This window comes from Lagopus leucura, unplaced genomic scaffold (genome assembly GCF_019238085.1).
Source record: "Lagopus leucura isolate 7727_CA_CO unplaced genomic scaffold, USGS_WTPT01 Super-Scaffold_100015, whole genome shotgun sequence".
In the NCBI taxonomy this organism is placed as follows: domain Eukaryota; kingdom Metazoa; phylum Chordata; class Aves; order Galliformes; family Phasianidae; genus Lagopus; species Lagopus leucura.
This window is the reverse complement of record NW_024962269.1, coordinates 3699823-3714374: the sequence shown is the minus strand read 5'-3', so window position 1 is coordinate 3714374 and position 14552 is coordinate 3699823. Positions and strand designations below refer to the sequence as shown.

The 14552-nt window shown below is 39.3% G+C and overlaps 1 protein-coding gene across 1 annotated transcript in view; it reads right to left on the bottom strand.

Annotated features, from left to right (window-relative positions):
• Positions 1-14552, bottom strand: part of THSD4 (thrombospondin type 1 domain containing 4) — a 260599-nt gene that overhangs the window by 191288 nt on the left and 54759 nt on the right. Inside the window, exon 6 of the mRNA XM_042876137.1 lies at positions 4926-5028. Coding sequence (XP_042732071.1) covers positions 4926-5028 — 103 coding nt within the window. The remainder of the gene's footprint in view (positions 1-4925; positions 5029-14552) is intronic.

Sequence of the window (14552 nt, the reverse complement as noted above, 5' to 3'; positions counted from 1 at the left end):
TCCTGAGGTTTGCTACCTCTGGGAGATAATTTCTGCCAGCCAGCTGAACGGATGATGCTCAACATCTTTCTAATGAGACTCCAGTACTGCATAAATGGTTTCCCCACAAGTCTGTATACCCTTGTTTGCACAAAGTCTGAGAAGTCTGCCCAAACATTCCAAAGCTGGAAATGTCACCAACAGTACTCTGTGCTGCTTTCAGTTGCAGAGATTTTTACTCCAGTTGATATTTCAGCCTCCCTCAAACCTTGCACAAGTGCAATGTGGTATATAGGCTCGCTTTTCTCTCTCAGCAGTCAAACAGGAAAAGAAAATTCATAAGAGAAAGCCTAGCCTAGCAACCAGAAAGATGCTGATGAATACTAGCAGTCCTTCCAGATCCCTCTTACTGCCAAAGGCCACTTGCTCTGGCTGGAGCACAGCCCTGACCTCTCTCCATGGGGAGCGGGGCCTCTGCAAGCAGTGTGCACAGCCCAGCCAGCCCCAGGCCTACCTGCCAGCAGTGCTGCTGAAGCAGCCTGGGAGAGCTGAGCACCGCTCTGCTCCTAGCAGCTTGTCTAGCTGGATGCTAGGCAAAGAAATCCCGATGCTACACAGTGGAATGATGTAGATCTGTACAATCTTTACTATGAAGATCCTCTGGCCACATCTTCAATTCTGTTTCTACCTTTGCTAGCTTGAGTCCACCAGGTTCTAACACAATTCCTCAAAGAACACATTTTAAGTACTTTCCAGCTGCATAGAAACATTAATGGTGGAAAAGAGCTCTAAGGTCATTTAGTCCAACCCATACACCTACCACCAATATTGCCCACTAACCACGTCCCTCTGTGCCACATCTCCATGGCTCTTGAATACCTCCAAGGACAGTGACTCCAACAGATCCCTGGGCATAACAGAGACAAAATCACAGCTCCTCCAGGACTTGGAAGTCTTCTTGCAACCACTAGGCTTCCCTCTAGCAGCTTCCCTTGCTGCATGCCACAGCCAGTGAGCAGCACAGGCCAGAATGCTGCAGGTTCCCACAGGGCTCAGCCTCAGGAGACCAGAGCAATGCAGCACTGCGTGCATGCTGTGCCTGCGCCTGCCACAGCTGTCATCCTAACCACAACAGAAACCTCAGATAGCCTGGCTGTCATCAACAAACAGAATTCAAAGCAAGGGGGCCCATGGCTGACCAGAATTTTCTGTGGCCATTGATTTGAAATACTGTATTATCAGAACGTACTTTGGAAGCATGACACTACCCAGGTATCCTCTTGAAGATGAAGTATCAGACAGACCTCTTGGAGAGGACTTTATTTGTTCTTTAAACTTATGCAGGATTTCTGACCAAAAAAATCTTGTCACCTCTTCACTAAGAAGAACAGCTGTCCTGTGAATAGATTTTCATTGAACTTTACTTTACAATGAAACAATAGCTTTTCTCCTTGAATTAGACATTTTATCTATCAAAATATTGAACACTTCTCGTTAGATTAAGAATTTATTTTTAATGGTGGAGAAAAAAAAATTAACTGAAAAGTTCAAATTTGAAGAGTTAAGTATAAAAAGGGAGGCTATAAAAAAGAAGGGAACAGACTTTTTAGGAGGATCTGTTGTGACAGGACAAGGAGAAATGGTTTCAAATTAAAAGAGAGATTTAGATTGGATGTGAGGAAGAAGTTTTTTTGCAATAACGTGGTGAGGCACTGGCACAGGTTGCCCAGAGAGGTGGGGGATGCCCAGTCCTTGCAGACATTCAAGCTCAGGCTGGAGTGGGCTCTGAGCACCTGATGGAGCTGTAGGTGTCCCTGTTCACTGCAGAGGAGCTGGGCTAAATGACCTTCTATGGTCCCTTTCTACTCTAGTAATTCTATAAATTCTGTGAGTCAAGCATTCACTGCTTCTGTAGACCTAAACTTCAGCATACATTTTACAATCATGTCACTACGATGTTTTCCTTTTGACACAAGTAGATCTTCCTCTCAAACCCTGCTCTTAAAGTTGTTCTGTGGTTTTGGTTCTCCAATGCAAAACTTTCTTCTTTCATTAACTATACTAAACTCATGAGGTTTGCAGTCTCTTTAATATGCCTTTTTAAAATAAAGACAGAAGTTTGTGTTGGAGCAGCAGCAGATAAAACGGGTTAGAAATGCAGCTGCACCAATCTGAACAAGGAAGAAATAAAAATGTTTCAAAAATAATAATAATTATACTGAACTCGCCATCAAGATAGGACTGTAAATCATGGTTTAGCTGCTCTTATTGATCCAACACAAATACTAGGAGCAAGCTGAGATGTGCAGGGGAGGGAAAAAAAACTGACTGTGGTATGTTTTAGATCTCCTGAGTCATCTTTCCTGGCACAGGGCAGAGTGAGTCAACGCCACTGTGGAGGAAGCAAGGAGATGGAGGTGGGCTGAGCTGGCTCTGCACTGGCTACGTCTCATTAAGAGTAATTTGAAAAGGGATTCATCAAGGCTAAATCTTTGATGCCATGCTACAACAGAAGTCATTTCATCTGCAGACAGCATCATCAGCTCTGTACTTGCTGGAATACCGAGCCCTTTCTTCTGCCTAAATGCATGGTACAAAGTGCCAAAGTTTTACAGCTCCAAAATTGCCTTTGAGGGCAACTGTGTAATGCTTTACAAGACTTCAATTAAAAGCAGACCATACAATGAATGTTCATAATTTGAGGTAAAGATGTAGCACTGCAACTCTTCCATACACCCAAAAGAGTGAAAAGCATGACTGAGGCACAACTGCACTAGAGAAAACATTATTTGATCAACTAAGATCCAGATACTAAATTATTTGAATCTGCACTGACTCACGTTTTGCAGTAAGGATAGGTAACATCAATTGTGAACGATAGTTGCTCTTTTAAGTGAACTAGAAAGAAAATGCTAGCATGCTCACTACACGTGGAAATGTCTATTTCTAGTTACACAAAAAAGGAACTTCACATACATGCAACACTCTGCGAGTCCCCTGAAATATACTTCCAATACCCCCTTCAGCACATCTCTGATGGAAGGCTCTTTGTTATTCCTCCAAAATAGGCATTTTGCTCATGAGCAGTGAAGATGGCACAGAACCCCAAAACCTGGCTCAGAGAGCTCTTCACACAGCACAGCCCAGTAAGGGTAAACTTGGAACCCAGGAGCAATTCAGTGACAGCTGTATGTGCCGTTTTCTACATGACTCGCCTTGCTTCAGCCCTACATTGGTGTGCTTTTCACTGCTCCATTTTGAAACCTACTATCAGGCTCTATGGGGTACACGTGACCTCAGTGTATTAACAAACAAGGATCAGCAATATTCTTGTTCACCCTTTTTTCCTTCCTCACCTATTACAGTAAAGGGATTAGAAACACAGAGACCTAGCACTGCAAGAGCAGTCTCTCCATCACAAAATAAATTTTCTCATTCATTTTCCACACCTTGTCCTATTTTGCCTCCATTTTGGAGCTTGAAAAGCAAATTAGCATACCAAGTTTAAGGCTGACAGCAAGTCAAACATAGAGTACTGAGTAGATCACTGACATTAAAGACATGCATAATGAGGAAACTTGCCACTGTATCAGTTTTACGAAATACAGTATAGGGTGTCAACATCAAGATAAATCACAGCACACAAACATTTCTTTGTAATGAAGTCTCTTGTAAATTAAAATCCCTGTAAATGTTAATGGTAAGGCATTAAAAGCCACAACATGATGTATTATCTCTAGCTAATTGTGTAAAATTGTATTATGTGTAGCTACTTGCACAGAAAGCAATTATAGAAGTGATATTCAAGACAAACTTCAAATAACTGAGGTAAATTCTCTTCCATCTGCTTTGTTCTTGTCAAATATAAAAAGGACAAGTAGATAGGCCTATGCCCTGTATTTTGAAATTTCAAGGTGCAATTCTGTGCCCCCATTTGGATAGAAGACACAGCGCAAAACACACAGTACACAGCACACACAGCCTGCTGTTAAGGGGCACTGTGGATAGCTGTGCCCTTGCTGTACTCTCACAACAGTGATTCATGCCAAGCAACAGAATGGCATCACAGTAATAAAGATAGCTACTGCCCAGTATGCAGACAGATTGCCCAGTATGCATACAGATTTCTCTTTGTGTAAGTCCTCTTTGATCCTTGCAGTTCTGTGAGAAACAACTTTCTAAAACATTACTTTAAAAATATACAAAGGCAAACTAGTTTCCACTGAATCCAGAGTTGAGACATACTTGAAGGACAAACTGTTTACTTCGTAAGCTTCAGCTGAGGAGGGCCCAGCTCTTGCTTACAGGAAGACAAACACAAAACAAAGTACTTACTTCACAAAACATGTTTCCAGTGAAAGGTTGCAACCCCCAACTCACTGAGGCTTCAACCATTAGGACTCTGAAGGAGTTACAGACCACTGACAGTTTTCACTACCTGTTTCAGGACAACTAGTTTAACAAACTGGGAAAACCTGCAGCACAGGTATTCCTCCCCCAGTAACCATCTCCAACTGTCAAACACAACATTAGAAAGTATAAATCACCCAGTCGGATTCCTGAAATGAATGGATCAGGATCACAAATCACATGCTACGCTGGAATTAAAAAATTCAACTCCATTTACTGAAACAGACCTATACTGAGCCTTATCATCAAAAGCAGGTACCTAAAAGAGAAGACATGTAATAGCAACATAGCTGAAATAATCTTGCAACATCATATAGAAGCAAAGGTACTTGTGTCAAAGTAGAACTGGCACAGTTTCATTCTTGTAAAATACAATAAAGATTAATCTGAGATATTTACTTGTCCAGAAGATGAACAAAGCAGAATCAGCGAAACTCAAGCAGTAAAGCTTCATGGCTTCCACTGGGTTAAAAGCACATCTGCTTTTCCAAAACACAGCCTGCATAACAAAGCAAAAACACGTTGGCTTCCCTTACCTTCTGCAAAAGGTTCCCATTCATAAAATCGTCCCATAAATGGCTTGTTATTGTATGATGCACACTGCACTTCTCTGATACTTCTACTGCTTTCAGGACACGTCTGTTAAATAGAGAACACAGTTGCATTATAATCAAGAGCAATATTATTATTGGTTTCTTATTTGCTCACTTTAGAAGGTCAGTGAAGGCTTTGTCAAATTCTAATCCATATTAACATCAGAAGACTCCTTTTCTTTAAAACAGATAGCAACACTGTGCTTTTAAGTGCTTGTAAAAAAACAAAAATGTTAATGTTATGGGGCTAAAGGAGTAACAATTCTGCAAAACAATCAAATTCTTCATTGAGTTGTCATTCCACTCAATAAAAACAATACTTCAAGATGAATTCAATAAACTAGATCTGAATCATTTCCTTTCCACAACAGCTTCCCATTTCTCATTATTTATTTTTGGGCTCAGATTCAACACAGAGCACTGAACATACATGCTTCCATAACTTACTAAAAGCTGGGCACGCCACTTTCTTATTCTCATCCTATGTTACAAAACAATATTACTAGTTTTTAAAAAATTATTACTATTTCCATGTGCTACTATGACAACCATTGCCTTTCTCTGTATTTTAACTTGTGCCTTCAAACGCTAGCTCCACAATGCTTGCAGCAACGAGAACGTTTTGTGTAAGCACACATATGCGCACACAGTGAGGCAGGGCAAGCTGAAGGCATAAGAAACAACTTTTATTAGGTCACCTGCAATGCAAGCCTTGGCAGAAAAACCTTGTTCAGATCTGAAGCAAATTCCAAAAGTAAATATAAGTTAAATACTTAATTATTTTGTTATGCTTTTGTCCTTGAAGTACAGCAGTTACAGCAAATGACTGCTTGGTGTGTGGGCACACAAAGGGGAGCAAGATCTCTAGAAAACAGGGGTTTACTTAGAGAAGTTCTGTGCTTGGAGAAAAAAGGCAAACTTTGGTCACATGCATTTTTACAGGTAAACATTAGATGATCCAGATGCCTATTAAAAACATGACTCACAAGCAACAGAAATCATAGGAAGAAATAGAACAGAGCAGCAGAATAATATTTTCTATAGGCCACAAAATGCAATGCAAAACTAGATACACAACTTCAAAAAGCAAAACAGATAAGTAAGAAAAGAATCAGTAATAAAGCAGATCAGATCTCTTAGGTCTGTTATGGGGGACAGATGGGACACCTTTGCAGTGCAAGCCAATACAAAGAGGTCCCAGAGGAAGTTCTCCCCAGAGGAGATCTGGTTTTGTATCCACCACTCATATATGAAGACATTTGTTGTTGGATCAGTGAGAGCAAAGCCAAGACTTTTCAAGTGGGCTATAAACTGAACCGAAGTCATGGCTGTGGGGAGTTTCACTGACTGCTTTATCTTCTAGTAGAATCACTATAATAAGTCTTCAGGAATAAACACTGCTTCTGGCCAAACAGCCATCTGTGCTTAGTTCATCCACCCTTCTAAGGTCTCCAACTACATGCAAATACAGTCATCCTCAACAAGCCTTCAAAAAAAACAAGCAAACTTTAAAAAGTTTCACTGAAAATCGGACTTTGAAAGGACGGGACCAACAGTTCGTTTCTACTGCATAATACAGAAATCAAAGCAATATATCTGGAATAAGACATTTGTGACACAGCAATGCCACAAGATTAATTCAACCACAATAAACAAACATCAAGACTTAGAATCTTACATTTTCTTCTGAAAACCAATCATATCACGTGTCCTAAAAGAGGACGAGAACCTGAACTGGCATAAATTAAGGTCCTTACATTAAATTAGAGCAGAACAAAGTCAGTTTGCACCAGCAAAGAAAGCAGCCTGAAGGGTTTCTTTTTGGTACACATTTCCCTTTTCTTTTTCTTTTTCTTTTTTTTTTTTTTTTTTGGCTCATGTGTTCTGATAATCTGTTGCAAAGTTTTGTTGTTTCTTGTTTCTCCCTTTCTGAGCCTTGAGCTCATGCTCTTGTGTACCAGTATTTCTGGCTCATAAACCATTTCCTGTGCACCCCGTTCATACCAACTGCAGACAATGTAAGAATAAAAAAGATCAAAATATTCATTGCAGTTGCCAAAAAACAGTGCTCCCCTCCTCTCCTCTAAGATCATTTTTCTATAGCTGCAGTTTCTGCTTTTAAACTTACTGAAAAGTTGCCCACAGGACAGAGGCCCCATTGCTTTAAAGCAGGACAAAGGACTGACTAGAACACCAAACACACTGCATGGATCAAGCCTAAGCCAGATGAAGAAAAGTCTAACTCTGTAACATCCCTGCTACTAAGAGAAGGCTCCAGGGAGACCTGACAGCGGCCTTTCAGTGTCTGAAGGAGGGCTATGAAAAAGAATGGGACAGACCCTTTAGTGGGGTCTGCTGTGACAGGACAAGGGGAAATGGTTTCAAACTAAAAGAGGAGAGACTTAGATTCAATGTAAGGAAGAAGTTTTTCTTACAGTAAGAGTGGTGAGGCACTGGAACAGGTTGGCCAGAGAGGTGGTGGATGCCCCATCCATTCGAGGTCAGGCTGGACCAGGTTCTGAGCACCTGGATCAAGCCCTAAATGTCTCTGTTAATGCCGTGGCAGTGGACTAGATGGCCTTTAAGAGTCCCTTCCAACTCAAATGGTTCTATGATATTTTAACAGGTAGGGGAAAAAAAACAAAAAAGTAACAGTGCTGTAAATCTGGTATTTGCCTTCAGCTAAGTGCTACCAAAATGCCAGGCATTTTCACACATCACAGGAGGCTTTCAGACCTTCCACTACCACGTTCTGTTGTGACTACTTCAATGCCTCAGCCAACTTTCCTTGTACTTTCAGATCATGAAATTGTAACAGCAGCAGCACAGCACTGTGCCAAAGGAGCAGGGAGTGTTTAGGGTAGAATATTTTAGAATTACTCCTTTCTGTTTGGAAACTTTAAGCCAAACTTCTTGAAATGCTCTGAAGGAGTTACACGTATCTATGTCTCATTATCATCTGAGATACACAGGCATGAAAGTACTCCGGGGGACAGCAACACACAGTATTTCTGTTTGCCAGGAAGCATCAGTTTTCTTTAAATTAGCTGTTAGTAAAACTAAGACTTAAAGCAAAGAAACTAGCCTACCCTACTTGGGAAAACATTCGAAAAACACAAGTTTTCAACAAATCTTTGATGCTTCCCCGAATTAACAAAGTATCGGCAATGTATCAGAAAACTGTTGCTCTGCCAGCTGATGTGTGCTCACCCTGCACCATGCCTGCCATTAGCAAATTGCTTCAAGGCTGCACTGAGATATTGCACGTTTGAAAAGAATAAAAGGGTCATTCTGATACCAAAGCCACCTTTAAAGGCAATTAAGACACTGACTAACATTTTTGGCACTGTTGCATTTCTACAGCCTACAGTGAGTGGCCAACTCATTTTCCAAAGCCCACAGTCCTTCTGGGTTCTCCAGGCCTAAGCATAATTTGTAATTAATATTTTCTACGTGTATATTACTATATATTAAATTAAGTCTAAGTAAGCTAGTTACACTCAGTTTTGTCCTCCTGCAGTAGTTCTAGCTGATCTTATTAATCCTTTTCCATTCCAAAGGATAAACACACTTTCAAAGGAAAACACTTCACATACTTGTTTCTGAAACACTGAAAGGCAGCAATAGGTTCATTTAAACAACTGGAGACTGTTTTTCTTCCCCCCAAAAGTTCTAATTCTTAAAAATTATAACAGAACATGAATGCAACTGCCTGCCAATAAAAACAATAAATAAGGTATACTAAGTATGTCTAGGTATCTTTGGCACAAAATACCTGATGATTTTTTTCTTCTTAAGATGGAATTAATGTTTGTAAAATCAAAAACAGGCAAGAAACTTAAAAATGTAAAATTTTTAAATTTATGTGAAGAACAGCATTTCAATAAAAATAGTGCTGGCCAGATCTAGTTGCAGTCCATGACTGCAGACAGTACACTATAAAAGTCTGGTTTTACACGCAATGAAAATTAACATCTGTGAATGCAGCAGTATCTGGACAAGTTTAGGAAGAATCAGCACCTATAATGCTTCAATCCTGGCACTGCATCAAGCACTGCATTTGCTCCTACACGTCTGCTGCAGTGGAAATTATGCTTAGTTTTGGGGATCACCATAAACTATTAACTTCTTGCTAACCAGAGAGAATCTTTAAAACAAAGTCTAAGGGAGCAATCGCTACAGTAACATTTTTCTCTCAGTGCTTTCAGGGGCCTGCCTGTCATGGGCAGAAAAGATAACAAAATAATAATAATCCAATTTTGTCTCCTAAGTAAGAGATGGGAAAACTGATTAATCAAACAAATTATTAATCAAACAAGACAGTACCACTTGAAACACCTCCACACAGATTTGTGATACTGACTTCTGAAATTACTGCTGACTGTTTCAGTGTGCCCAATTTATACAAGTAGCATCTACTGCACAGTGCATCTGAGACTATCTACCAGCTGACCTCAACAAATGGCATTCCTTCTTTGGCTTCTCAGGACAAATTAACAGCCAGGAAAAGTGGTTTTTTTCCTGCTAGAAGTATACCAGATCCAGGAAAAACAGAACCTTCCCCAGTCACCATGGCATTCCCTCCCCATATTAAAAAAAAACAAGGAACACTGCATGTCTGTAGTTGTGGAAGGTAGCTGACTTTGCTGACTCCCTGATCCCTGCCCCAGTAATCCCACTCCCTAAAGGCTTTTTTTCAATTTCACATCCACTGTTCCATAAAGTTTTGTTGGAGCAGTAATGTAACCAAAGTTGACAATAATATTTCAATTAACTCTCTAGAAAAATGTAACAGCAAGAGCCCCAGTCAGTCTGCAGCTCTCTCTTGCAGGTCATGCTGTTAAACTGATGGTCCCCAACACTTCTGGCTGTGGGGTCATCTCCCACCTGCTTACATGTCAACACAGCACTGTAGCAAAAGCCTCTTCAAAATCTAGCTGTTCTCTCTTCAGCTGCAGTGGGCTAATCCACCAAAGTCAAACACTGTCAAAATATCTACAGTTTCTCTGGCATCATCTCATGTTATTAATCCACCAGGTGTCTTTCTACCCAAGTATTCCAATATTGCAATACCTTGCTTTATACTGAAGTCAAATTAATTCTATTTTGAAAGATTTTGTTTTCGTTTATAAAAATATTGCTATATACAGACTACATATTTGACTACCGAGTCATCTCTTCTAGTTCCAAACATATATATCACCTGGATGTTCATACAGCCTTAGAAAGTTTAACCGTTTCCTTTGCTTATACTTCTAAAAACTCTCATTTTGCCTTCCTAATATGTTTATACTTTACGTCTATATTTGTACTTCCAAAGTAATTCCTTCACTATCACTTTGTTGCTACCTCATTTTTTCTCCATTTCTTTCACCTTCTGTCAATTCCAGCACACTATTTGCCCCATTTCATGCTGAAATAAAACAGAATGTCACAGCTGGATGTCCGAAAACTATCAGGCTAATGGTCATGTTACAATTGAAACGCCACTGGCATTTTCAGTAGCCCCACTGGAACACAGAAACCTTTTTTTCCACAACTGATTTCACTTTGCACATCACAAAGTGTTCTGACTTAACCTAGAAGAGCCTTTGAAGGGTCACCTGAGCAAAACCTTGATTAAATTTGCAATGTACCAGTCAAATACTGCATTAACGCATAACACTGCGAGTGTATCTGCTAGTGACTGACCTTTCATCCCTTCTTCAGTAATTTACAGCTTCAAACAGTGTGTCTAATAAAAAAGAAGAAAGATCAACCAAACAAAAATAAGAATCTCTTTCCAACTTTACACGTTTGTGGCCTTTCCTGAATTCTGATAAACCTATTAAATTAGACTGAAAAAAAAAACTTATTTTAAGATTTTCAACAATTTGCAAAAGATTCAAGTCCAGCTTTAGCTTTAAATTAACTTTTAGCCACTCATCCATCTTACATATAGCATCCACACTGGTCTAACATGTCCGAATGGAAATGTGTGGCACTATTAAGCTTAGGAAGACTCACCAAATGGCTATAGGATGAGCATTAACAGTAGAGTTCCTCAGTAGCATCAAAGATGTGTCAAGAAAATCATCAATTTCTCATTATTCTTGTGATTTTACAAATGTTTTTCCAAATAACAATGACAATAAATGGATTCAACAGTATCTAAGTTTAACAATTAGAAAATGGAAAACAAGTACTGAGAACAGATCATGCTGAAACAGAAAGAATATCATCTGGTGTAAAGCAATACACAAGCACGCCATGAAAGCCAGCGCTATGTGAACTCACACCTGCCAATGACCTAGCCAGCTGCCAGTTCCTAGTCCTTTTTTTGATCCAGCACAGAACCAGATGACTATTCACTCCTTCCAAAGCCAGTTTTTCCAAAGTTCAGTTACCATTTTACTGTCCCAAATTTATTTTATTGCCTAGTTCCCCGAATGAAGTACTTCAGTACTGAGATTGGAGTGCACAGACGATAGTCTTTACTTAATCCTAATCAAGCACTAAAAATACTTGGCATCTGCAAAGAAATTTTAACTACTTTGTACAACAGCTGTACAACAGTGATATCATTTTCTCTACATAAATGTGCTGCATTAAGAAACCATGACAACGAGTATACTTGCATTCAAATATCTATTTATAGAGACACTACATAATGCTCAAGATAATTTAATTTCACACTATTGCCTCATTTAATGGGAAGTCAATTAAAACTTATTTCCATTTGACAAAATTTGGCTCCAAGTCTAAAGAATGGCTTAGCATGGAAAGCTTTCAGTCTTGCTGCTAATCCAGTGTCTTATGTCTTTGTTGTTCAAAAACATCACAGAAACAGCATGTTTTGTACTCACAGAATCACAGAAGCACCACGGTTGGAAAAGACCTACAAGATCATCCAGTCCAACCATTCACCTATCACCAACAGTTCTCACTAAACCATGTCCTTCAACACAAGGTCTAAACATTCCTTGACCACTTCCAGGGTCCTAGGAAAATGTGAGGTTTGCACATTAATGTAGCTATTTTATTGTAATAAATAATAACGATAGAACCTATAAACAAATAGAACTGTCCTAAATGAATTTTTATTATTGATACTAGAAAAATCTATCACTCCAAAACAATTTTTGAAAGACACTGCGAGCATCAGCTTTGAAAGACCCTTGGCCAACCCTAGTGTAACCAACACTTAAAAGAGAGCAGTTATATATTTTTATTTCAAGTAATTTGTAGAAAATTATACCAAATGAATAAAACACATACTATAGTTTTCATCAAAATTTTACTTCATTTAAAAAAAACAACCAACAAACACTTCTCTTGAGAAGACTATCTTTCCGAGATGTAGCCTAAAAGTCCCCATTACTTTATTCTTTTAATCTACCAGCATTGCCAGTATGTAGAAATAATCTCCTACCAGTTTTTTCTGTCTGAAATCCTGATCATTTAAAGGTAAATTTAATTTTATGCATTTCATTTAAATGATTGGCCTCTGTGTGGGAAGAGGGAGTAATTGGATTGATTCAGCAGAAGGACTGAAAGTGTAAGAAAGTTTTTGATTTGTATTGCCATAATACTCCGCATCTTAATTAAAGAATCTAATTACAGCAAATAATCTCTGTTCTTATCCATAGTCTTCCATTTCACATGACTATCAGTGAACATAAATGTCTATGCAGGTTAGTATGAGGCACAGATGTACATGAGTGACATCCAGGGTGAATTCTGATAAACCTATTGAGAGAATTCATTTTGTTCTGTTTGTGTGAAGTATGACTTGCACTGGGGAGCATTTGCTGCAACAACACAAAGTTGCAGGCACCATAAATGTAATTTACACTCTGCTCCTGCTACCTCTTGGCCACAGCCACAGAAAATGCAGCATTATTCTCATTTTAGAATTGAAGTTTCCACCAAAAAAATCACAACCACAAACATCCTAAGCTATCTGACACTTAAACTAAACCAGTTTAAATTAACTGGCAGATACGTTTAGCATGTCTTAAAAGCTTTGGTATAGCTACAGTTGGTAGCACTGTCTGTTTACTTACGAGTTCACTGAACTTCAACAGTCCAGGCTACAGTTTTCCACTGCTGGTATCTGCCTTAATCTTGTTTTTTACTGAAGTACTTCTTCCAAAAAATGAGTCTGAAGAAAAACAAGAGCAGAGAAGTGCTCTATTCTTTTCCCATGCTTCAAACACTCTTTTTTTTCTCCAAAATGTAACTGTCTGTCTCCCTTTAATGAGTAAAATTAAGTCAGCCAGGAAAGTGTTTTTTGTCAAGAATGCATCTTTCGTCTTTTATATGGAAATCTATCCAAATATAGCCAGACATAAGCTTTTGAAAAAATACTGATAATCCTACTTTGCACATGCTCACTAAAAGCTTGCTGGAGTTTTGCAACTCCAGTACTGGAACAATTCATTTACAAGAGGCATGTTCCAAAGCTGAGACTCAAAGAGGCCAAGTAGCTTTCCAGCAATCATTGGTATGTGCTGCTGAGGTCTGCAATGGGGCAGGCACTAAAAAGGAGAGACATGCCTCTCTTCTCTCGGTGCTGATCTTGATTCTGCTGCATGCACTATGGGCAATGCAGAGGAAGCCCAATACAAGCATCTGTACCTAGAATGCACAAATTGGCCAGAGGGTCCTGTGAAGAAGACAGTAAAACCAGAGGGAACTGGAGAAAAGAGAAGGAGCCTAAGTAAAAGGAGGTAGAACTGGAGGCAAAAGAGGGAAAAGAGCTGGAAAAGCATGACTAATCAAGAAAATACAGTGGGACTGCTTCTGCTAGAAGGCAAAAAGCAGAGACAGACTATATTTGGAAGAATAGCTGAAACACCTGTGGTGGGAAAAAAGCAACACGTGAACACCAAAGTATTTCCATTGCCCTGTAGAACTAGTAGGGCTTGAACAGCCCATGGCTCAATTGCAACAGGCTGATGAGGGATGTAAATGCTGACCTATCACATGGTAGGATTCTGGTTCTGAAGGTTTGTTCCTTTTTGTTTTGAAACTACAAAGCTTCATGCAGTATGCTGCAAGATGTTAAGAAAATGCTTAGTCTTCACTTGGAAGACACGAGATTGTCCATGCAGTTACAATCTGTTTTGGCTCTTTGTGCCTCATATGTATAATCGCGTACTATTTTTCCCCCAGTGACCTATGACTCATTCAGTGTGCAGGAGGGATTAATTGTGGGGATGAATTGGGAATGTTTAGGTAGAAGAGTGACTATATGATCTCTGCCTCATCCACAGTAGAAGGCAGTAGGCATATGGCAGACGTATCCACTGAAAAACACAAAAGTCTGCAGTTTCTAGGGACTCTACTACTACAGGAGAAAAAGTTCACCTACGGTACAGTTTAGCTCAATCCTTCCAGTTCAAAAAAACTACTTAGTTTCCATTTTTGGTGTCTGACTGAAAACCTCTGGATCTCATTTGTAGATGAGTTGCCAAATCATAATTGCAGTTTCGGTCAATGCAAATTTTGCTTTGAGTATCGTCAAGTACGATACCTAACATGGAAAAAATCCCAATTACTCAACACAGAGCATTAAATAATTTACTA